This window comes from Dama dama, chromosome 19, assembly GCF_033118175.1.
Source record: "Dama dama isolate Ldn47 chromosome 19, ASM3311817v1, whole genome shotgun sequence".
Lineage (NCBI taxonomy): Eukaryota > Metazoa > Chordata > Mammalia > Artiodactyla > Cervidae > Dama > Dama dama.
In genome coordinates, this window is record NC_083699.1 from 5118415 (window position 1) to 5144430 (window position 26016).

At 45.2% G+C, this 26016-nt stretch overlaps 1 protein-coding gene across 6 annotated transcripts in view; it reads left to right on the plus strand.

The window, feature by feature from the left end:
• MED12L (mediator complex subunit 12L) overlaps nucleotides 1-26016 on the plus strand; it is a 355795-nt gene that overhangs the window by 74083 nt on the left and 255696 nt on the right. For all 6 annotated transcript variants that reach the window (XM_061168108.1, XM_061168109.1, XM_061168111.1 and 3 more), the window contains 6 exons: nucleotides 1791-1960; nucleotides 6215-6325; nucleotides 7345-7614; nucleotides 10711-10860; nucleotides 11692-11791; nucleotides 12096-12232. In XM_061168108.1, the coding sequence (XP_061024091.1) occupies nucleotides 1791-1960; nucleotides 6215-6325; nucleotides 7345-7614; nucleotides 10711-10860; nucleotides 11692-11791; nucleotides 12096-12232 (938 nt within the window). The remainder of the gene's footprint in view (nucleotides 1-1790; nucleotides 1961-6214; nucleotides 6326-7344; nucleotides 7615-10710; nucleotides 10861-11691; nucleotides 11792-12095; nucleotides 12233-26016) is intronic.

Here is a 26016-nt window from a genome sequence, read left to right on the forward strand (position 1 = left end):
GATGGCGTAATTTTAACGATAATATCTGTTATTGATGGTGCTTTCTGACAAATGATTATACTAGGAACAGAATATTGACCTAGTGTCTGTTCATCTTTTAGCATTGGCTGATTACTGAAGCAATTTTTACTTAACGTGTGCATTTGAATTTCAATTTTAAATAAGACACAATTAGAATAAGTAGTTTCAACCAAAACCTGACAGTAGTTATCTCCCGGTTCTGTTGTCAAGTAATTTTAGTAGTGCTTAAAAAATAAAAACAAAACACTCAATTTCTAACAGATGTTTATTTCTACTCTTACTTTTGTTAGAATAGGTTCCTTTAAAATTGAGAAGGTTGGAGAACCTATTGCTGAAATAATGAGAAAACAGCATTGTGTGGTGATGTTTCAGGAGGCGGATTTCTTGCGAAATGCTGTTTCACTAATCCTTGGGGAAATTTGGCTGTGAGCGCGCAATTATTACATTTTTATCCACAGAAGGGCTAGAGTTGGCACCATGTCCCTCATGGTCGCCAAAGGCAACGCATTGATTTAATTTGTGCCCCTGTGGCAGATACTTTTGAGTGATTTAGTGATTTTTTTTTTTTTTTTTTATGCTACATTTTCTGTTTCCTTCCCAGTCTCCTGCCTTTTGTCGCCCACTGCTCTTTCTGGCTGAGTCCTGAGGCATCTTGTGTTGGTTGGGGAGCGCAGAATGACTGGAGGCCCAGATGGTTGTCCGGGGTGTCCCTCTGGTGTCCCTGGCAGGGGTGGAGCCTGGGCAGTGCAGGTGGGAGTGCTGGCCTGTGGGGCGGCCAGTCCTCCTAGAGACGGGCAGACACAGAACACCCCTTAATTAGGCACGTTGGAACTGTGCCCTGGGGCCCGAAAACTGTACCCCAAGAGAACTGCATTTGGGGAATTTTGAATTTTTTGGGAGGAGTACTGTGATTTTTTAAAAACAATTTGTTTTAAAAAAGTTTTATCGAAGGATAGTTTGATTTACAATGTTGTTAATTTCTGCGTACAACATAGTGACTCAGTTATTTATATATGAAGTGTTAATCAGTCAGTTGTGTGTGACGCTGCGACCCCATGGACTGTAGCCCGCCAGGCTCCTCTGTCCATGAATGCTTCAGGCAAGAATACTGGAGTGGGTTGCGATGCCCTTCTCCCGACCCAGGAATTGAACCCAGGTCGCCTGCATTGCAGGTGGATTCTTTACTGTCTGAGCTACTGGGAAAGCTCCCCCACCCCTACATACACACACACACATTCTTTTCCCTTATGGTTTATCACAGGATATTGAATACAGTTCCCTGTACTATACAGTAAGACCTTGTTTATCCATTCTGTATATATAGTAGTTTGCATCTGCTAATCCCAAACTGCTAATACATCCCTTCCGCACCCACCCCCTCCCCCGCTTGGCAGCCACAAGTCTCTTGTCTGAGTCCTGAATTGTGATTCTTGAATCACTCACCTCCACTGTTGTACTTCCTGTTTGTGCCTCTGATGTTTTTAACTTCGATGTGGACACCTCTTCTCCTAGGCCTGGGGTCACAGAGGCAGGCGGGGCGAGCTGGCCGACGGGCAGCCGCGTTACACTAGCTCACACTGCCCAAGGGCTCTGCACAGGCGTGCTTTTCTGAGCAGCGCTTATATATGTTTGCCAAAGCCATTTTTGTGTAATAGATTTTTGTTTTCTAAGTATACTGTTAAGATAACCAGAACGAGGGAGGAAAAGTAGATCTTACATTCACTGTATCTGGAAATGGCTTCTTTTTTTTTTTTAAAAAAAAAATGCAGAGTGGACGCAGATATCTACCAGGTACCTTCGCGAGCAGTTGGCCAAGATTTCCGACTTCTACCACCTGGCTTCCAGCGCGGGCGACGGCCCTGTGCCCGTGCCGCCCGACGTGGAGCAGGCCATGAGGCAGTGGGAGTACAATGAAAAGTTGGCATTCCACATGTTCCAGGTAAGCCTCCTACGGAACTCAAGACTGAGAGCAAGTTCCTTACACTTTGGTTTTTGGGGGGGTGCGATACATTTTATCATCATATGAACTAGTGCATTCAAAGAAAGCCATCCAGCATAACTCTGAATTTGTATTAAAGGTAACATCTTTGCCCCGAGATGACAGCTTCCTATTATACGTATTGATCGCCAACATTCAGTGATGTCAGCTCTTTTAATGCCATTAATTGGCTTATAATGGCACTATTAAATGTAATCCTCCCAAGCCATGTAATTTTGCAGAAATTGGAGATATTTATTCAAAGAATTTTTTATGCTGATGCCTCCTGTCTTATCGTAGATTTTCTTTAGAGCTTAGTTATTCTGTGGAAGGGTCATCTTAATTTTGTTTGGCTGCAGTTTAAAATGTGGTTGGGAGGATGGTAAGACGTTGAGGACTGATTGAAACTCCCTCCCTGAGACCCTGACGTGCACCATACTGGCCAGAAGGTGTCACCTGCGCTGTTGTCTGCCTCAGTCTTTGCTCTTGGTGAGAAGGGAGGAAGGATGTATTCAGCTGCAGTTGTCTTGTCAGCATAGACTTCTATGACCTGTTGTTGTGATGGGGTGGGTGGGTAGAAAGGATGTGTGCTTTCTATATTTCAACCCTTAGAACTTTAATTATAATTTCCAGGTGGTAAGCAACTTTTTCAAAGAGCTCAAAGTAGGAAACAGCCTGGTCTTTTGGGAGGTAGCTTTGTTAGTTTTAAATCAGTTAAGAAAAAAAAATGCTTACAAATCCTAATTTCATTTAGCAGAGGACTCCTTCGCTGCCTGCTCTGAGCTTTTATTGAGCTGCGGATTCAGCCTGCATCTTTGAAAAAGTGTCTCTAAGCACGCTTAGTATTTTTGAATGATTATTTTTTAGGAACATGGAAATCAGTATCTCCTTTATAGGAAGCAGTTAGGTTATAAACTGATGAATCTAACTTTAATGTTAACATTTAAAAGTTCATTTTATTTTAATTCATTGTAATCTGAAATGTGAAACTGACTGGAGTGTATATGTGTGCAGACATTTGTGTGCAGAAATAAGGGTACAGGTGCATAACAGAAGCATCTTGAGGATGAACATTATGTCATCCTTGGAAGTCATGCTTATGAAGATTCTTTTTTTGAACCTTGCATTCAGCATCTCTTAATCCTTAATGCAAAGTTCCATTTTATTTATCTCTTTAACATGAAGTTTACTTTATTGGTCTGATAATTTTAAATTGTACTTTTTCCTGTAGCTAAACTGTTAGCTGAAACATTTAAAAAATCATCCGTAAGGGGAATTCTCTGGTGGTCCAGTGGGTAGGACTCCCTCTTTCACTGCCAGGACCCAAGTTTGATTCCTGGTTGGGGAACTAAGATCCCTTGGTGCAGACAAAAAAGAAAAGAAATTAACAATAAGTGAATACTTTGATGTGAATGTGGTGTCAGTGTTATGTTTTAAATATAGAAACAATAACTTAGCAGTGTATTTTTAAATGAATTGTCGATCATCATGGTGGTGGACCGCTGGTTACATGGTCCATAGATATATCAGAGCTGCTGGGAACAAAGTGGGGCTTCATTCTGACCACTGAGATTGCTACCAGAGTGACCATGGACGCTTCAGTGACCTTCCCAGAAGACGTAACTTTGTGTTTCTATCTTTGTTTGTCTTGCGTTTTATTGGAGTCTAATTCTTTACAGTGTTGTGTTTCTACAGTCCAGCAAGTGAATCAGCTTCTCACATACACACACACACCCCACACACACCACACACACACACCACACAGACACCACACAGACACACACACAGACACACACACACACACACCCCACACACACACACACACACCACACACACACACATGCACACACACATACACATAAACATACACACAGAGACACACAGACAACACACACATGCACACCCCCCCACATATACACACTCACAGACACATACACACACACACGCACACACATACACCCCCCCACACACACAGAGACATACACACACCACACACATACACAGACACACAGATACATACACACAGACAACACACATGCACACACACATGCACACCCCCCCACATATACACACTCACAGACACATACATACACACACACGCACACACATACACACAGACACATGCATACACACACATGCACACACATACACACCCCCCCCACACACAGAGACATACACACACCACACACATACACAGACACACAGATACATACACAGAGACAACACACACATGCACACCCCCCCACATATACACACTCACAGACACATACATACACACACACGCACACACATACACACCCCCCCAACACACACACAGAGACATACACACACCACACACATACACAGACACACAGATACATACACACAGACAACACACATGCACACACACATGCACACCCCCCCACATATACACACTCACAGACACATACATACACACACACGCACACACATACACACAGACACATGCATACACACACACGCACACACATACACACCCCCCCCACACACAGAGACATACACACACCACACACATACACAGACACACAGATACATACACAGAGACAACACACACATGCACACCCCCCCACATATACACACTCACAGACACATACATACACACACACGCACACACATACACACCCCCCCCAACACACACACAGAGACATACACACACCACACACATACACAGACACACAGATACATACACAGAGACAACACACACATGCACACCCCCCACATATACACACTCACAGACACATACATACACACACACACACACACACATACACACCCCCCCCCCACACACAGAGACATACACACACCACACACATACACAGACACACAGATACATACACACAGAGACAACACACACATGCACACACACATGCACACCCCCCCACATATACACACTCACAGACACATACATACACACACACGCACACACATACACACACACCCCCCCCCACACACACAGAGACATACACACACCACACACACACACATACACATAAACATACACACAGAGACAACACACACATGCACACCCCCCCCACACACACACCACACACATACACAGGCACACAGATACACACACACACAGAGACAACACACACATGCACACACACAGATACACACACACACACACACCAGACACAGAGACATACACAGACACACACACATACACATAAACACAAACATACACACAGACACACATACAACACACACATGCGCATATACACACACAGACACATACATACACACATGCACACACAAATATATATATCTCTCTTTTTTGGATTTATTTCCCGTTTAGCTCACTTGTTTCTGTCTTGACTCTTTTAGGATGTGAATCATAATATAAAGCTATAATATGCCATTAAATATATGTGTACATGGAATGTCATAACGAAGTGTATATTTATGTGTGTGTGTGTGTGTATGAAGGCAGTAGATGGAAACGTTAGTAGTGCTTATCTTAAGGGGGCTATACCACCCCTGTGGAACATTTTGGAAATCTGTGGGCGTGTTGTTTCTAGTGTAGTTATGTCAGAAGTTTATATGCCATTTTATTATAAATTCCTCTCACTTTTTGTAGGCCATTATGTTGGTTTTTAAAGTCATATTTTGTAGGTGGGTTATGGTGTCTGAAATTCCTCTTAGGGCAGGGAAAGCGGCCCCAAGCGGCCTTGGCTCTGAGGGGTTTCAGCCTCTCCTGGAGACGGTGGTGTGATAGGCGCTTTTGTGCTTTGTAATGATCAGCGTCGGCCGAGTCTCCTCCTGCGCGGACGAGTTCATCGGTTCAGTTCGGTCGCTCAGTCGTGTCTGGCTTTTGGGTCCCGTGGCCTGCAGCACGCAGTGTACCGTGGGTTCTTAGGACACTGAAATCTAGCCAGGCACATGACATGCCCTGGGAATCTGAATGCTTCCAAATTTTCTTTCTTGTAGGAATTAATTTTTATCAATTTAGAATGAGGCAGGTATGCAGAAACAACCAAAAAAAAACCAAACTCCAAACCAACTGTGCAAAATAACACCAGTTACTTTCTATCTTCAGAATTTGAACTTTCATCAATGAGACTGCTTTGCAACAAGGAAAACAATAGTAAAATTACACTTACACATAAAGATAAGAGTGTGTAGTTTTTTTTTTTTTTTTTGAATTTTAGTTGGCTTTGCTTTAACATTATCAGTGTAATTTTTCTTTGTTCATCTAAGGAAGGAATGCTGGAAAAGCACGAATATTTGACATGGATCTTGGATGTGTTAGAAAAGATCAGACCAATGGATGATGATCTTCTTAAGCTCTTATTACCACTAATGCTGCAGGTATAGTACATGTAATCATGAGCCAATTGATTTTATGGGCTAGGAATGAGTCTGCTAAGAATGAAGAGGTAAGTAGAGGTGGCTTTTTTGAAATGGAAGGAGGAATGATCTTGATGTTACAACACTCGAAGTGATAAGAGGCTTTCGTGTAAGTTGTGAAGGTCACTTGTACTAGCCACGTGTTCCTTTCAAGTATTCTCACTCACATGAATTTCCCTTGTCCCTGAGCTGAGCAAACAGCTCTTTAAATACTGTCTCCTTCACATAGATCTCTGTGAGAACAAACCCCATTAATCTCTGTTTAGGGATACAGAGGGTCTTCTACATTCTTTTAATATTCTTTGAGCCCCTGGGGGTGGGAACATCCTATTTTCATGACTGTCCGAAGATGTGTTAAAATTTAGGCTATCTGGATGAAATTTATTTAAAGAAAAATTCCTGGAAAAGTAATTCATGTATTTGACCATTCAGGCCATGTGAAAGAGTGTCCAGTGAAAAGTAGCCAGTCCCTTCCAGAGACCACACCATGCTAGTGATCTGTCTTCCCCGAGATGTCTGTACCTGTGCTGTCCGCTCTAGTAGCTGCTAGCCAGCTGTGACGTGTGCGCCCTTGAACTGTGACAAGTTCACATTGCGATGTGTTCTTTGTTTAAAGTGCCCACCAGGCTCAGACCTGGTATGGAAAAAGGGGTATATAATATCTCGCTAATACTTTTGTGTTGATAACATGTGGAAATGATAGCATTTTAGATTTAGGTATAGTGAGCCAAATAAAATACATCTTTCTTTTAATTTTATCTTTGTGTGTGTTCCCCCCCCACCCCCCCACCAGTGGATACTAGAAAATTTAAAATTACATGTGTGGCTTGCATTATATTTCTGTTGGACAGCACGGGTCTGTATTAGTCCTTCTGAAAGCTTTTGATTTTGTCTGTAATGATGAGAAGCCTGGATGGTAATGGTTATCTCACCGAGCAGCTGGAGACGTGACTGAAGGCTGGTGTCCTTGTGTTCCTCAGTATTCAGATGAGTTTGTCCAGTCGGCCTACCTGTCCCGTCGTCTCGCCTATTTCTGTGCCCGGCGCCTGGCGTTGCTGCTGAGCGACAGCCCCGGCCTCCTTGCCGCCCACTCGCCCCATGTGATGATAGGCCCAAACGGCTCGAGCCTCGGGGCCCCCAGCCCCGGGCCCCCCGGCCCCGGCGTGAGCCCCGTGCAGCTGGCCTTCTCCGACTTTGTTTCCTGCGCGCAGCACGGCCCCCTGGTGTATGGGCTTAGCTGTATGCTGCAGGTAAGTCCTCGGCCCTTCCTGCTTTGTCTCCACATTCGGTGCAGCAGACAGCGGACTTGGGGTGATGCTTCACCCCCCACGTCACAACTCTAGTTTTATCCTGGTCTAAATAACTGATAGATGGAAGTTTCCTGTTCTTGTATCCCTGTGTTGGATCACAATGTGAGAGGATTCATTGCTTCTGTCTCGATGGCTATCATAGTTCTTTATTGGGGATGTTCTATGATGAAAAAATTGTTCAGGGAACCCGTGGAATAAGTCAGCTGTGTTACTGTTCTTTGGGGAAGACAGCTTCTCCCTGCAGCATTATGTAGCTTCCTCAGTCCGCAGCTTGAGATGGTTGCCTTCTCTCTCTGTTTAAGATCTGAATAGTTTTCTCAGACTCTGTTTAGCTGCCCAGCATCATTGCTGTGTGGTCCGGGAGCATGTCAGCCGTTGGGCCAGTGCTACCAAGAGTGAGATACAGCCCTGTCCTAGACCTGGGAGCTCACAGGTCAGTGTTCAGGTCACATTTCTTAGGCTCCTAATGTGTCATGCTCCTTAGTAAAGGGCTTTGAGATTCCACGTGCTGAGATGAGGGAAGGTTGGTGGAGGGATGCTCAGGGGACTGATTTGAGAAGTGGGACTTCTGGTTCAACCTAGAATTCAGGGAGCTTTTCTGAAGGAAATGGTCCGGGCTAGCACTTACCATATTGGTTTAAAAAAAACCCAACCAAACAAGGTGCAGACTGTTCTTGGCAGAGGGTACAGTGTGGAGAAAGGCCTGGAGGGTTGATGAGTCATCTTGTGGGCAGGTTGGCTTTCTTGGAACATAAAGTGTGCGATGTGTTGGGGGTCAGGGATAGAATACCCCCTGAGTGCCTTGTAATTAGGATGTCATTGGGAGGTTTTATGCAGGGAGTTTTATGGTCAGTGTGTGGTTTGTTAGATTGTTTTGGCCGCAGTAGAGGGAAGGTCTTTGGGAGTGGGGAGGCTAGGGGAGAGAACGACAAGGGAAAAATCAGTTTGGATGAGTCTGTGTAAGTTCAGTTTTGGACTGTCTTACCTCCAATTGATATGTTCAAGAGATGGTTGCTTGTCTGATTCTGAAGACAGGGGCAGACCACAGACTGGGCCACTTAGGGCCACTTAGGATTTGGGCCACTTGGCTGGTCAAGACCTGGAGAGGGAGCAATCTCCTGAAGAATTAGTAGTGAGGGATGATCTGTGGCCCTGAGGGAACAAGTAGGTAGGAGATAGCAGGGGGGAAGGTCCCAGAGGTGACCAGGGAGGTTTGGCCAGGCTGGAGAGAGAAGATTGAGGTGGGAGAGTATTGTTACAGAAACAAAGATGATGAGACTGTTATGGTCTCATCAGTTATAATTCAGTTGAAATGATAAACACAGTAGCGTTTGTCATGTTCTAGGCACTCTTCTGAGATGTAGGTGTATTGCATCATTTAGCCCTCAGAATCATCCTATGAGAAAGGAGCCAATGTCATTCCTGTAACAGGAATGATGAGATGGTGGCATAGGTCACGCAGCAGGTAAGAGGCGAAGCTGGAAATCGCACCCAATGGGGACCCAGAGTCCACACTCGTAACCACCACGTGGGACCGCCTCTGTGGGCGCTGCGGGAGGTTTCAAGGGGAGTGAGTGGGGCTCAGTGCCCAGGTGATTGGAGAGGTCTGATGAGGAGATGTCTGACAGTGCGGTGGCTGAGATGGTCAGTGAATGATAGTGAGGAGTCATGTGAAGGTGTGGGCCGAGGACCGCTGGAGATTTGAGAATCATTCCTGTGAAGGGAAGAGAGTTTGATGCTAGGTGAGTGGAGATTTAAAAAAAAATTTTTTTTTGCTTTTTGATGGGCAAGCCTGAATGTATTCCTAAGCTAAGGATACACTGGTGGAGGGAGTCTGAGGCTAGGAGCGGAGGATTGTTGGATGGACCGGTGCCCTGGATACCGGGGGCTTTGGAATTAAGAACGCAGGGAACTAGTTCCCTGTGGACAGGAGACGAGAAGAGGAAGGCCGTGGGGTGTGGGCCAGTGAAGACCGGTGCCCCTGCCGGGGGGCTTCAGGGCCTGAGTTTCATCTGGTTTCCATGACGATGTCTCCTGGGCCTCAGAGTCTAGTTTTTCAATAATTAACTTTGCATTCTAGAAGAGAAAGACTGCATTCATCCTCTGAGCTGGTGTAGCTGAGAGGCACAAGAGCATGGTGGGGAAGACGCCTTCCAGAGTCATCACTGCCCGGATCGTAGCCTCTGCTCGGCCGGGTGGCAGCTTTCACGTTGAGCCTCTGTTTCCCACGTGTGGATGGGGGCTGGTGAGAGCTCTTACCCTGCTGCTTCCCCGACAGTGTTCAGCACAGAGTGTCTGCTCAGTTTAATGAGAACTATAATATTTGGTCCACAGTTAGGATTAGTGCGTGTAGTGATTCCAGGCCTGAAACCCCCTTGGGCTGGCCACTTAGCCCCTCTGTGGCTTCCGTTCCTCTTTGGAACAGTTGGGAGATACCGCTTCCTACCGCTGGGGTGGTTGTGATGTGTGAGTAAGTTGGTCACACAAACTGCTTTAAGCCAAAAGGAAGCGTAGGTAACAGGGACCTTAGGTGGCCCGAAAGCCTTAAAAAACATTTGCTAACTGGCTTTTATAGAAAAAGTGTGTTGCCCAGGCCCCGTCCGGGGTTGCTGCCTGCCCAGCGTTTATGAGGCTCCATATCACACCGTTATTTGAGAGGTAAAAAAAAATAAAAATCTTTTTAGATTTTACAGCCTTAGAAATTACATATTTTAATTGGATGAAAAACATTGTTTGAGGAGACAATTTTAAAATTTATTGCATCTTTATTAAATTTCCTAGGTTTGCTGTGCCAGAATTTAGCTTACAGATTATGACGTTCCTTAATTTCTCAACAGGTGTATTTTTACCTATTGAAATGAATAATTCTGTCATAATTTTTTTGTCTCACCATTTGAAAAGTTGAGAACGGGTTAAGAAAAGATGTTCATGTTTTAAGCACACTCGTTGGAAACTGTAACATGACTTTTTTTTTTTTTAAAGCTCTTAAGCATTTGTGATACTTTTTTCCTCTGACTTTTACCACTTTATTTCCAGACTGTTACTCTCTGTTGCCCAAGTGCCTTGGTGTGGAATTACTCCACGAATGACAGCAGGAGCGCGAACCCGGGGTCGCCGCTAGATCTGCTGCAGGTGGCCCCCTCCAGCCTCCCCATGCCGGGCGGAAACACGGCTTTCAACCAGCAGGTAGACTTGCTGTTACGGTGGTCTGAGGGGTGTTTTCACTCTTGAGCAGCATCACAGTGCGGTGGGTCAAGCCTGGTTGCAGCAGCCTTGGGTTCTTGGGTGCCTTCTCGTCGCTATCTCCATCCCTCTGGGTGAAGAGGGAAGGCCACAGCCTCTGGGAGCAGCAGAAGTTCATCATGCTGTTCCTTTTCTTCTGAACGTCTTGCTGGGCTGTTCTTGCAGAGACTTCTGCCCCCCAGATGGTAATTATGGTGGTAGTTCTGGTATAAATGATCACGACACTCAGGGTTAATATTAATGTATCAGAGTCTATGTGCTAGTAGAGTCATATACTACAGAGCTAGAAGTCTGGGTATTTAGTAACTATTATATATTTTTATTAGGGCTGGGTTATTTGGTTCAAAGACTGAAGAAACTTGAACCACAGGACTGGGACAAATATTTAAAATAAAAGTTCTGTTTTTTTCTTTTTAAACCAAGCAGTTTTCTTAATAAAACATGGTTAGTTGCTTTCAGACATAGAAGAGTGGTTCAAAGATGGTATTTTTAGAACTTTGACCTTTCTCTATGATGTCCTGAAAATGTTTCACTTGTAAAGATTTTTTTGGGTCAGCATTTATTTTTGTGAGCATTTAGCATTGAACACTGGCATAGAGTCAGCACTTGTAAATTTTAAAATGCGCTTCTCGGGCAGCCGCCTGCATTTCCTACAATGCAGTCAAGACTGTGGTTCACTGTGGGATGCTCTGCCTCCGTGGAAAACCCTGACATGATTTAGACAGCTGCCGTGGCTTTCTAAGCACAGGTTAATGAGAAGTGATTATCTTTCAGGTTCGGGCAAGGATTTATGAGGTAGAACAGCAGATAAAGCAGAGAGGCCGTGCAGTGGAAGTCCGGTGGTCTTTTGACAAGTGCCAAGAGTCAACAGCAGGTACAGAGCCCGGCAGGGGGTTGGTTGGGTTTTACACTGTGTCTCTGATTCTGGGTACTCCGCCCTCGGTCTGAACAAGGATGCTTTGGACAGAGTTCCCTGCTGAGTTTTGGGACGTTCTTTGGTCTGTGCCCTTTAGATACGGGCTGTTTAGAACGTCAGGTTTGATTTTGTTGGCGATTCTTTTATGCGGAGAGTAGTAATGTCTTAAAATTCCTCTTGTCGCACCTGACGGTGATTCTGTAGTATGCTGCTCTGGTTCTGTTTGGCCGTTCTTAACTGCTTGCTTGCTTTCTGCATCTAGGGGTGACCATTAGTCGGGTTTTGCACACGTTGGAGGTATTGGATCGACACTGTTTTGACCGAACTGATTCCAGCAATTCAATGGAGACGCTTTATCATAAGATTTTCTGGGCAAACCAAAACAAAGACAACCAAGAGGTAGCTAATATTTTTTTCTTCTTTTCACCTTTAATTTTCTTAGCATATTTTCTTCTTTTTTATTCAGTTAATTCTGGCAATTAACTGAATTACACTTTTCTATGAAGTGTATGTAATATCCTGCAAGACATCTGCACTGTGAAATCATTCTTTTGGACTAAAATTCCCTACCACTATTAAAATGAAATGTCCATTGGGCTGGTCTGAGTATATTGGTTGGGAAGATTTTTTTCTTAGCCCTTTTATCATCACACTTACCATTTTGGTGTTAGTGGAATATCCTTCATCTGATTGTACATGATATAATGGTTTGGCTGTAATTTAGGGGGAATATGTTTTAATATTTGGCATATCAGAGAGCAGTGAATTAATATTTGTGTTCATCGTCTTTGAAAAATCTGTAGACAGTTTTTAGACAGGATTCTCTACAGAAACAGAACCAATAGAGGAAATTATATGTGTGTGTGTGTGTGTGTGTGTGTGTGTATATGTATATATGTAAAAATATAAAGGCGAGAGAGATGTTTGTTTTAATGTATTGACTCACCTGTTTGTAGGGGTTAAGAAGTCTGAAATGTGTGGGGCAGGCCAGCAGGCTGGAGGCACAGGGAAGCTGTTTCTTTTCTTTTCTCTTAAAGCCTTCAACTGATAGGATGAGTTCCACCCTCATTATGGAGGATAATCTGCTTTATTCAGAGTTTACTGATTTATTCACTAAAAAAAAAAAAAAATACACCATCACAGCACTATTTAGACTGGAGTTTGACCAGGAAATTGGCAACCATAACTTAGGCAAGTTGACACATGAAATTAGCCATCACAGGTAATTTTTATCTTACGCTTTCCTATCAGTGTCTCATTATTGAACTCCTCTAGTAACATAGAATTTTCAGTAATATTTTCTTAACCTTATTTTGGGAGAAGTAGAAGTTTTCTCTGCTTCTACATGCATGTAAAGCATGTGTAGCATATCCAAGTTGTGGAAGCACTAGGAATGCAGTTTTAGCACATGGTACCCACCTCGAAGGAACATTCAATTTAATTTGATTGAAATACAGTTGATTTATAGTTAGATTCAGGTATGCAGCATAGTGATTCAGTATTTTTTTTTTTTTTTTGTGATTCAGTATTTTTACGTTATACTCCATTTAAAGTAATTAAAAAATAATGGCTGTGTTTCCCTGTGCTATATACGAAGGAACATTATAGTTAACTGATCTTTGATTTTCATACTAGGCTTTGAAAATGCATAGGTGGGGAGAAGGGGTAAAAGAACAACCAAAAACTTCTCTTTATCCTACATTTATGTTAACCTTTATCCTACATGTGATGTGAATTTGTTCCAGGTTACTCTTTTTATACCTTCCCAGGTGGCTCAGTGGTAAAGAATCTGCCTGTCAATGCAAGAAACACAGGACACATGGGTTTGATCCCTGGGTTGGGAAGATCCCCTGGAGAAGGAGATAGCAGCCCACTCCAATATTCTTGCCTGGAGAATTCCATGGACAGAGGAGCCTGCTGGGCTATAGTCCATGGGGTTGCACAGAGTCAGGTATAGCTGAGCACATACACATGCCCTACCATTCTTTTTTTTTTTTAAGGTAATTTGCAAGTCAGTGCCTTGCTTCTCAAAAATAAGGTTCTTGACTGTGATGCCAAGTCAGGATGTTGGGAGTGAGGTCTAGGCCAGGTGTGTTTTGGATTCATCATGAGAGAGTCTCGGTAGGAACTCCTCAGTATTCCTGTAGGGCACACTGCTGGTGCGTCTGCCTGATTCTGCCTGTGGACGCAGTTAGAGTATCGCTGTGTTCTTTTGGTGTGGCGACCTGAAAGTCTCTCTCTTTGCAATAGAGACTTTTTATTAGATTAAAGGCTTTAAGAGTGCTAAGATTTTTTAATACACATGCACGCTAAGTCCCTTCAGTCCAGTCTGACTCTCGGTGACGCTGTGGACTGTAGCCCACAAGACTCCTCTGTCCATGGGATCCTCTAGGGAAGAAGGCTGGAGTTGGTTGCCATGTCCTTCTCCAGGGGATCTCCCCGACCCAGGGATTGAACTTGCATCTCTTACGTCTCCTGCACTGTCAGGCGGGTTCTTTACCACTCGCGCCACTTGTTAATTCACAGAGGTGAGCTATCTGCAGGGACAGTAGGGACACCCGACCTTCAAGGTGTCCTTTTAGATTGCTGAGCTTCCTGCACGAAGTGTGGAGCCAAGACGGTATGGCTCCTTGGAGGGAATTTCACCAGATCCTCCAGAGCCACTTAAGCTTTGTGGTTGGCCTGACATGTAACTTGCTAATGAATGAGCTGACCCACTGCAGGATTACATGCCTCATTCACCCAACCGAGCCAGCCTCTCAGGGAGAAAATGTGGAGGGTCTTACCGAGGACAGAAATGAGGTCTGATGTTTTTGAGTAGTCACACTGTAAGGTTCTGGGTTCTGTCTCACACATGGTTGCCTCCAGAGTGGGTCGTTGAGATGAGCTGCTGGGATAGGGTTGTGTGTGAGAAGAAATGACATTTAAAAAGAGTTTACACTGTAAGCAGCTCTGGTTTAAGTTTTATAGCGAACGTATAAAAATTATGAATAAATATGTGTATATGGCGAGCATTTATTAAAAAAGCGAAACGAAAGAAAATCCAGCTGAGCTGAGCGGCCCTGTGCGAGTTGTTAGGAGGTCGCTGCTCTCAGCTCTTGTAAGGAGGGACCGTTTCCAGGTCGGCTGTGGGGAGGCGTGTGCCACTAGAGGGCGCCATGTGCCCGGGGCTCCGCTGGAGTCACAGACTTGGTTGGGAGGAACGTCCATGCTACCCATTCAAGAGCGATGATATTGAATGTTGACTCAACTCCAGACAAATTTGATGTGTGAGTGGTTACTTTGTGGTTACTGAGCTGTTTTATGAGTAAGACGAAAACTGAATTTTAAATCTGTGATTCAGACTGGTCACCTTTTCTTAATAATCTACCAGAAAGAGTTAACTGGACAGATCCTTCTGAAATATTTATAACAAGAATTTTTGCAATATGACTTTGGCATCTGTTTGTGTGTGTATATGAAGGTACGTGTTTATATGCCTGTAAATGACAGTGGCTCATCTCTGTGTTTCCTCTTCACTAGGGTTTACTGTGTTCTTGACTTCTGAATTTTATTTATTTCTGAAATTCATATGTGAGCTGCAGAGCTGTTTTGACCCCTGGTCAGCTATGTGACTCTGAGCAAGTTGCTAACAGGCAAGTTACTTAATGCACTTTCTTGCCTTGGCTCGAATACGTCCTTGCTCTGTCTGTCTCTAAGAAGACATGAGCCCTTTGCCTTAAAAAGTTGTTACTGTTAACGCTAGTAATGTAACAGTCATTATCAGTATTATATTGGAAGAACCAATGTGATGAAGCTATAATTCTCTGATGAGTGGTCTTTCTGTACAGTGGTCTGGTTAGGATTCAGAAACACAGCTCACTTCTTTAAAATACACTTCCCCTTTGCTGCTTTCATAATTTGTTTTAGGACTTAGACAACATGGTAGGTGACAGAACAGCTGAGCAACCTCTGCCGTTGCAGGCAGGCTGAGGTTCGCTCTTGCCCAAGCCATGCGTAGGTAGGGGCGCCTTGGCCCCTGACTGCAGAACCGCTTCCCCACATCTCTTTGGGAAACTTGAACTTTACCCCATGGATTCTCTTTTCTCTGGAACTGCTGATATGGGAAATTCAGTTCTCTTCCTCTTGCGTTGGGCAGGGTGGGGTGGGGCCATTTGTCCAGATGACACACGGGGTTTGAGGTTCAGACCTGTGTGTCCTCGGTCTCGGTATTCCGTGAACGTCCATTGAGAGCAGTAATGCATGGGATGAAGGTGTTCGAGGCCTTAGTCCCGCCCCTGTGGTTGAACTGGGGTCTCAGAACGAGAGGAGGACAGTGTCCCGTGGGGGCCGGGTCAGGCCGTGGAGAGCATTATTCCCTTACACAGCCGCCCCCCACCGTCCCCCAGTTGCCTCGTTGGCCCAGCGGCCCAGCTGCTGCTTCCGAGTGAGGGCCTAGGTGGAAACACAGCACCCAGAATCCTTGACGTTTACTTACTCTAGAGGGATGCTGCTTGGCTCTGCCTTCACTGCAGTGTGAGGGTTTGTGGGCTGCCGTGGACAGGGCACCCAGAGGATGGGGCCAGGGTGACCGGGAAGGGGCCCCACTTTCTGAGGAGGGCGCCCTGTCTCAGCTTCTGCTTGGTTTTACAGACCCACTGTCGCCTGATCACCCAGCCTGTCAGGAGAACCTGGATGTGAGAATTTGTACGTGAGCTCTCCCAATCATAAATCTCTCTGCCAGCCAAGCAGGGTGTCTTTGTGGTTACGATGCTATTTCATGAGTAAGACGAAAACTACGTTTTAAGTCCTTAATTCAGATTGGTCACCTTTTCTTAGTAATCTGTCAGAAAGAGTCACTGGACAGGTCCTTCTGAAATATATATATAAGAATTTACAGTATGGCTTCGGCATCTGTGTGGGTGGGGGCCGTGTTTGCTCAGATGCCTGCCCCCTTCCAGGCCCTGCTCTGCGTTTTGTACACTTACTCACGTCCTTGCTTGTTCAGCATTTCAGAACTGCTTCTGCTCTGCCTGCCGCGTGCAGAGAAGACTGGCCCCCACGAGGCGTTGCCGTAGGGGCCGTGGGGGCCTCCTAGGGCTCCAGGCCGTCACAGCCTGTCACACGTGACCCGCAGGCAGAGTCACGTTGCTGACCTCTCCCCTGAGCCGCGGGGAGGGAGGGCCCCCGATCACTTCCTTTTGTGTGACTTCTCCCCTGGTTTGTGCTGGGTGTGGTGTGTGTGGGGGTAAGCAGCTGTGTCTCCGGGTGCCCCGAGGACACGGATAGAAGGGAAAGTCAAAAGGAGGCAGGAGGAGCGGCCTTTGGCTTCTCTCCCCGGGGCTGGAGGAAGCCGCCTCTCCCCTGAGTGATGCGAAGGCCGGACCAGCTGCGGTGGCCGGCGCTGCTGGCGGACGCACGCTTCCTCTTCTCTGCTGTGAAAACCAAACCGATGTATTTCGTGTTTCTATTTATTTTCTATCCAGGCTGTTCACAGAGCGCTCCCTGGGCAGGTGTGATGAGTTCACACAGGTGTTTTTGAATGGAGAATCCAGAGCAGGCCTTCCTTCAGCTCTGGTCCAGGCCTCCGGGGCCAGTCCGGCTGTGCATCCGTGTGGCCGCAGGACTCTGCCCGCACGGTCCGCAAGGCCTCAGCCCCGTTTCTCTTCTGTCCCAGCTCTGCTTGTTCCGTGTCTCCTCCTGCAAGCGCGGGGCCCTGCAGGCCCAGGGCAGCGTTGCTCCTGCTCAGCAGCACATCATCAGCCATGAGCGCCGCGCCGGGGCCCGGAAAGCCCTTGCGAGACATTTACTGAGTCGGTGTCTCGGGTGCTTGTAGAAAAGCTGCTGGGACCACGAATGGGAAGCAGCCACCCCTCTGAAGGCTTCGGCTTGTGGGTGTGAGGGCAGCCGAGACCCGTGCAGCGTGTCGGGTTCACCGGGGTTCAGGCGCGAGAGGCTCCGCAGCGGTGCCGGCGGCAGGGTGCCGACAGGACAGCTCTCCGCCGGCGAGGCGGAGTGCGTGCCTTTCCTGGATGGCGTCGCAGACAGCTCGCCTGCCTTGATGAGTCTCAGTTCTGTGTTTGTGAAATGGGTATTCTGTCTGCTGATGGGAAAATTGCACAAAACTGTAGGGATGAAACATTTCAATATTTTATAGCTGGTAGACAGGTACTCAATAAATGCCAGCTGCTGTCCTGACTGATGGGTTTAGGGAGGCAGTGAGATGGAAGCAGTGTGATCCCTTGGGACCTCTGTAGGTGTGCATGCATGCGCACGCACACACACGCGCACCCTTCTACCCATCTCATGCACACACACACCCCCACTCATCTCTCACACACACACACACCACCCACACCCACTCATCTCTCTCACACACACACATACCCCTCTACCCGTCTCACACGTGCACACACACACACCCCTCTCTACCCATCTCATGCGTGCACACACATGCCCCTCTGCCCATCTCTCTCACACACACAGCCTTCTGCCCATCTTATGCACACTTGCACACACACACCTCTGCCCATCTCACAATCCACCAGTCCATAAAGCACAGCCTAGACCTATCAGCCTTTTTCACGTTCCTGGATTCTCACAGAGGCTTGACCCTCTGTAGGGAAGCAGGTGGACAGAATCAGCTCGCCTCCCCAGACACTGTGTCTGAGTACCGTGTTATAAGAGAGGTCATGCTCATTTCAGTGCTTAGGGTTGTTTTTTTTTTTTTTTTTTAAATGTTGTTGAAGAAGAAGTCACCTTTTAAAGACCAGGAATCAAGACTTATGTGTGCAACTTAACTTGCTCACTTGTATCTGACTCTGCGACTCTATGGACTTTATGTAGCCAAGCAGGCTCCTCGGTCCATGGGATTCTCCAGGCAAGAATTCGAGGGTGGATTGTCATTTCCTTCTACAGGGATCTTCCTGACCCAGGGATCTCCCGCACTGACAGGTAGATTCTTTACCATTGTACCACCTGGGAAGCCCTGGACTCAAAGAGGTCAAATGAGGCAAAAGTCAAGCGAACCCGGAAAATACCTCAAGTCTGGCTCCGATTAAGGTGCCCCGTGCCGAGCTGTTCGGACACTTGTCAGCGCTGTAATGGCTCAGCCGGAGCTTGTTGAGCCTCAGAGTGAGCCATCTCCCTACTGATGCCCAATGGAAGCATTGCTGATGTTTGACAGCTGCCGTTTTCTTCTTCCTTAAATTAAATCTATTAGGTAACGGGCATAACGTACTTAGGGGAGAAAGGGGTGTGGCCAGACACTTAGACTTTGCTGTTATTGAATCTGATTAGGCTGGGCTGGGCCTCTGGTTTGTTTTCCATTTTTCTTCAAACTTTTCTCGGATACTCTTTTGGCACTAGGCACCGCCATAAGAAATTTTCCCTGGCCAGTGAGACACCTGTTAAACAGTGTTTGTTTGTTCTTTAATTCCCTACTTTACAGGTGCAGGAACCGAAGCTTATGAGGATGAGTAAACAGTCTGAGCGTGCACCCAGCTCGCTGGTGGGTGGACAGGGGTGGGCGCCCTCGATGGTTCCGAACAGCATTCTTAACCAGTGCGTCTGTTTCTTACGCTGTTTCTCTTTATTTGTGTTGTCTTTTTTTTTAAATTGTGTATTTTTTGGATGCACTGGGTCTTTGTTGCTGCGTGCAGGCTTTCCCTAGCTGGGGCACCCAGGCTCATTGCAGGGGCCTCTCGTTGCGGAGGACAGGCTCTAGGGTGTGCGGGCTTTGGTAGCTGCTGCTTGCAGGCTCTGTAGCTCTGGCGCATGGGCTTGGTTGCTCTGCCGCGTGTGGGATCTTCCCAAACCAGGGTTTGAACCTGTGTCCCCTGCAGGGACAGGTGGCCTCCCAACCACTGGACCACCAAGAAAGTTTGAGTGCTGCTGCTTTTAAAAAACCCATTTGATGTCAGGTAACTAGCTGAACACGCACGTGTCAGATGTAATTTTGGGAAAAGGAGGGAACAACTTGTGTAACTGTCATGAACAGGTCTCCATATTGATACGGGCATATTGGTTTATGGGAATATCCTCTAACTGATTTTAAAAGCTTGGCAATTGTAACGTCGTATTTACCTTAGACAATCCTCAAGTTGAAAAATTTGGCCTTTGTAGGGCGTCACAACTCTGAGGCCAGTTCAGATGTGGACGTGGGTCCGGGCTCTGCAGTGGAGTGGTTGGATGGCCCCAGCCTGGTTACTGGGCAGCCCACTCCAGTATTCTCGCCTGGAGCCTGTCAGGCTACAGTCCATAGGGTTGCAAAGAGTTGGTCACGACTGACGTGACTTGGCACACAGCCAGCGATCATTCTCTTTGTGCGGTGGCCTTAGTAATGAGTCCACTTCTCATGGTGGCACGTGGTAAGCACTTAGGAAACGCCACTTGTTACGTTCTTAGCTGGGCAGCTTTGGTTGTCAAGTGACTTGAACCTAGCACTGTGTTTTAGAAATTTACATTTCCCTTCTTAACTGTAGGTTTCTTTCATAAGAGGCAAGCAGTAAAGTTTGTTGTACCATATGGTGACAACTTTTGGAAAAAGCCTCCTGTTTCAGTTATTTTCAGTTTGAGAGATGTGGCACTTTTCAAGGACCTGGAGTGATCTACTTTGTGATTCTAATGGATCTCAAATGATTGCTGTTACTGTGTAATTTTGTATTTCCCAGAACTGTTTTCTTAATTCATTTTGTTATTTAAATGATGATGATTTAACTGAGGGATAGGAAATTAATTTTTTTGGAAGAGTGCAAATTAATGACAGTTGACTTAAATACTCAGAGCAATTGTTTTAATTTTCTTATCTACCTCCTGTCTTCTCAGAACTTGGAGTAGTACTATTTTTAACTGCTGCTTGAAAGAAAACAAAGGGAAGTCTTTTTTTTTTTTGCTTTTGTGGTGTATGTTGTTTTTCTTAGATGTCACAGGACCTAAAGACTATCAACACTGATTCTAAGGATGTGAAACCAAGGAAAAACTACTTTTTCTGCTCAAAAATCAGCTGTCCCAAATATCTTTTGGAAGAGTACATATGGAAATGCTCAGATACAGAAAGATTTTTAAAAGAATGAATACTACTTATATTTCAGTAACACATCTTCTGAGGGTGTGGTTGATAATCTGAGTGTGTGGTGGCTCTGTTGGAAATGCCGCTTGTGACTGTGTGTGCGACAGGCTTACGTTCTGTTAGCAGCCGAGACCAGTTTTTACCTCGCGTAACTCTTGAAATTCATCCGGATCTCCATCATTATGTGTTGTTATCATTACGTACCATGTTATTCATTGGTGCTGTAATGTGAACGATGTCTTTGTCCAGAGATGACCATTTTGTTTAATGTTGACTAAGAGTGATTAATTATATTTATCAGCATGCCCTTTTAGTCTCAGATTAAAAAGCTACTAAAGAGCTTTGTTCAGTATCTGATCTCAAGTGCTTTTGGTTTGCTGTTGCTTACAGTAACGAGTCATTGATTTTTCCTGTCCTTTTTATGGTACTGTTTTATAATGTAGTATATTAAGAGATTTTTTTTGTTTTAAAATAGTCTTACCAGGTACCTTGTAATTACTAAAGGAAGCCTGCTTCTCAGATGTAGTTGCCAGTTTTTTCATTTTTTGTTAAAGAATAGACCTGTGGTTAGTTTCCAGAGATTATTAGATTATTGAGTGATTGAATAAGAAGTGAATTAAACTTAACCTATTTAGTCTGTGTCCACCCTCTCCTAGGAAAGAAAAAAATGTATCAAGTCCCCCTTATGACGAGAATCTCTCTCTGCCTTTGGAGTGTCTTTATTACAGATGTAGGTAACGCCATTAATGATGATGGCTGCAGCAAAATTAATAATGATTTTAGTTTCCTTATTTATGGCTGCACCAGGTCTTCGTGGCTTTGTACCGTCTTTTTCTCTTTTGACGAGCAGGGGCTGTTCCCTCGTTGGGGGAGTGTGAGCTTCTCGTGTGGGGGCTTCTCCTGTGGCAGAATTTCGGCTCTGGGTTCTCTGGACCTTGGTAGTTGCAGTGCATGGGCTTAGTTGCCCTGTGGCTGTGGGACTAGGGATCGAACCTGTGTCCCTTACATTGACAGGTGGATTCTTAACCACTAGACCACCAGGGAAGTTCCTAAATTTTAGTGTTTCACCCCTAAGAGTGGGTCCCGTGCTTATGAGGCCAGATGGACAATGCTGGTAGTTGAAGGATCTTCTTGTTGTTCAGCTGCTAAATCATGTTTGACTCTCTGTGACCCCATGGACTGCAACATGCCAGGCTTCCCTGTCCTTCACCATCTCCCAGAGTTTGCTCAGACTCATGTCCATTTGATTCGGTGATGCTGTCCAACCATCTCATCCTCTGTTGTCCCCTTCTTCTGTTGCCCTCAATCTTTCCCAGCATCAGAGTCTTTTCCAATGAGTTAGCTCTTTGCATCAGATTGGAGCTTCAGCATCAGTCCTTTCAATGAATATTCAGAATTGATTTCCTTTAGAGTTGACAGGTTTGATCTTCTTGCTGTCCAACGAACTCTCAAGAGTCTTCTTTAGCACCACAATTCGAAAGCATCAATTCTTTGGTGCTCAGCCTTCTTTATGGTCCAGCTCTCACAACCATACATGACTACTGGAAAAATCATAGCTTTGACTATACAGACCTTTGTTGGCAAAGTATTGTCTCTGCTTTTTAATATGCTGTCTAGGTTTGTCATAGCTTTTCTTCCAAGGAACAGCTGTTATTTAATTTCATGGCTGTAGTCACTGTCCATAGTGATTTTGGAGACCAAGAAAATAAAATCTGTCACTGTTTCCACCTTTTATTCATCTAGTTGCCACAAAGTGATGGGACCTGATGCCATGATCTTCGTTTTTTGAATGTTGAGTTTTAAGCCAGCTTTTCACTCTCCTCTTTCACCCTCATCAAGAGGCTCTTTAGTTCCTCTTCACTTTCTGCCATTAGAGTGGTATCCTTTGCATACCTTCGGCTGTTGATATTTCTCCCAGCAATCTCAATTCCAGCTTGTGCTTCATCCAGCTTGGCATTTTGCATGATGTACTCTGCATATAAGTTAAATAAGCAGGGTGACAACATATGGCCTTGACATACTCCTTTTCCAATTTTGAACCAATCTGTTGTTCCACGTCTGGTTCTAACTGTTGCTTCTTGACCTGCATACAGATTTCTCAGAAGGCAGGTGAAGTGGTCTGGTAGTGCCATCTCTTTTTTAGTGAATTTTCCACAGGTTGTTGTGATCCACACAGTCAAAGGCTTTAGTGTAGTTAATAGAGCAGAAATAGATGTTTTTCTGGAACTCTCTTGCTTTCTCTATGATCCAGTGGATGTTGGCAGTTTGAGCCCTGGTTTTCCTGCCTTTTGTAAATCCAGCTTATACATCTGGAATTTCTCGGTTTATGTCCTGTGGAAGCCTAGCTTAAAGGATTTTGAGCATTACTTTGCTAGCATATGAAATGAACAAAATTATACAGTAGTTTGAACATTCTTTGGTATTGTCTTTCGTTTGGATTGGAATGAAAACGGACCTTTTCCCGTCCTGTGGCCACTGTGGAGTTTTCCAAATTTGCTGACCTACTGCGTGCAGCACTTTTAACAGCAGCATCTTTTAGAATTTGAAATAGCTCAGCTAGAATTCTGTCACCCCCACTAGCTTTGTTGGTAGTGATGCTTCCTCAGGCCCACTTGACTTCGCACTCCAGGATGTCTGGCTCTGGGTGCGTGGCCACACCATCGTGGTTATCGGGGTCATGAAGACCTTTCCTGTATACTTTCTTCTGTGTATACTTGCCATCTCTTTTTAATCTCTTCTGCTTCTGTTACATCCTTATCCGTTTCTGTTCTTTATCGTGCCCGTCCTTACATGAAATCTTCCCTTGGTATCTCCAATCTTCTTGAAGCGATCTCTAGTCTTTCCCATTTTACTGTTTTCCTGTATTTCTTTTCATTGTTCACGTGAGAAGGTTTTCTTATTTCTCTTTGCTCTTCTTTGGAACTCTGCATTCAGTTGGGTAAGGATCTTACTGATTTTGGAATTTTGGGTCAATCCTCTCTCATTTGTTTTCTTTATGAAAGTTATTTCTTCTTGTGATTTCTACACAGATAATACCTGAAGACATTCTTGATATCAAGAAGTCCCTTTCAGCCCACAGCTCAGATCCTTGTCCCACTCTTCTGCCCAGAATGGGGGCATTTTGGCATGTGTCCCCACTGTGGAGACAGATAGCTTAGATTTGACTCTTAGGTCTGTGACCTATTAATAGCATCTTTAAGTCATTTAACAAGTTACTTAACCTTTGGCCTTGGTTTACTCAACAATCATAGGGTTGTTGTGAAAGTGTCAGAGCAGAGCAGACTGTATGACAAATACTTGTTACATACGGAAGCTGAAACAGCCATGTTTATCGGTCCATATCCTTTGGATACTTTGCTTTACATTTATGTGCTTGTATATGAGCAGTTAAGTACAGTAGGTTAGGGGGACATAAATGGGATTGCTTTCTACAAAGTATAGGGTTGCTTTTTTTTTTTCCTTCTCATGACTGCTTAATATTCATCACTTTTTTTGTTGTTTATTTTCTTCTATTCATGATGTTTTCCAATTCTCTGGGTTGGTGGGAGGGGGGATAATCATTTTATGCACATTGTAGTAATCTCGTCATATCCATTCAAGTGTTTATGTTTCTTTCCATCGGTTCAGTCTTTTAGAATGATGGTGATGGTTTTGTGGCCAGCATCCTTGACTGATTAAGTTAGGAATGGGAGTGTTTCTCGTGTCTTACACTTAAGCAAGTGTTAGATTGAATCAGTTATTTTTTCATATTAAGTAATTGCATGTGTTTGTCAGGGGAGGGGAAAAAAACATAAACCCCACTCACCCCACCCTGCCCAATCCACCTTGTTTTTATCCTTGGTTTCATATAACATATTGCTTGCCTGACTCTGCGACCCTTTGGACTGTAGCCCGCCAGGCTCCTACATCCATGGAATTCTCCAGGCAAGAATACTGGAGTGTCGGTAGCCATTCCCGTCTCCGGGAGATCTTTCCAACCCAGGGATTGAACCCAGGCCTCCCGCACTGCAGGCGCATTCTTTACCATCTGAGCTGCCAGGGAAGCCTGCCTTGCTTTTGCTCTTTGATTGACAATACCTATTGAATCTGCTGTGTGCCAGGGGCTGCAGTAGATACTGAAAATGGAAAAGACAGATCCCTGCCTTGTATAATCATCTCATCTAGCATGTGTTAGAGAAGGAATGAAATCTTTGGTAATTCATTCCTGTGGTTTTAGTTTCTGCATGTCTGTTACATTACAGGTCTGACTCGTCCCTAGAGAGATGGAGGTCAGGGCTGGAACAGTGGAGTGGGCTGGGAGGCAGGCTCCCTGGGGTGCATGTGAGCCCCTTGGGAGATTTCCTTGTAAACATGATGCTCCTTGTGCTTCCTCTGATCTAGGCTCACCCATTTTGGGAGCAGCAGAATTAGATCCCCAGTTCTGCTACTTTTGATCTCAACCTTGGCTTTCTTATCAGTAAAATAGGAACTGCAACACCTGCTTCAGAGTTTGTTTTTAAGGTTGGAATGCTGTCTGTCAAACACCCAGTATCTGCTGAGTAAATGTGCTCAGTTATTACTACTGCTGTCACTGTGGTTGGGAGGTTACAGTTGTTAATATTCTTTTGCCATGGTCATGTTTTCATTGGGATCAGGGCTAGGTCCCACATTCCTGACCCTTGGTGGTGGTTTAGTAAGTCATGTCTGACTCTCTTGCTACCTGTGGACTGTAGCCCACCAGGCTTCTCTGTCCCTGGGATTTCCTAGGCAAGAGTACTGGGGTTGGTTGCCATGTACTTCTTGAAGGGATCTTCCTGACCCAGGGATTGAACCCACATCTCCTACATCAGCAGGTGGAGTCTTCACCACTGAGACTCCAGGAAAGGCCTCTCGACCCCGTAGTTTGGTGTTCTTTCTCCGACTGTGACTTTGTGAGTCAGGGCTCATTTTCTTTGTGTCTCTCCCGGTCTGGTGTATCCCGTTTGCCTGTGTGTAGTGATAGGTTCGGAGAAGGCAATGGCACCCCACTCCAGTACTCTTGCCTGGAAAATCCCATGGATGGAGGAGCCTCATAGGCTGCAGTCCATGGGGTCTTGAAGAGTCAGACATGACTGAGCGACTTCACTTTCACTTTTCACTTTTATGCATCGGAGAA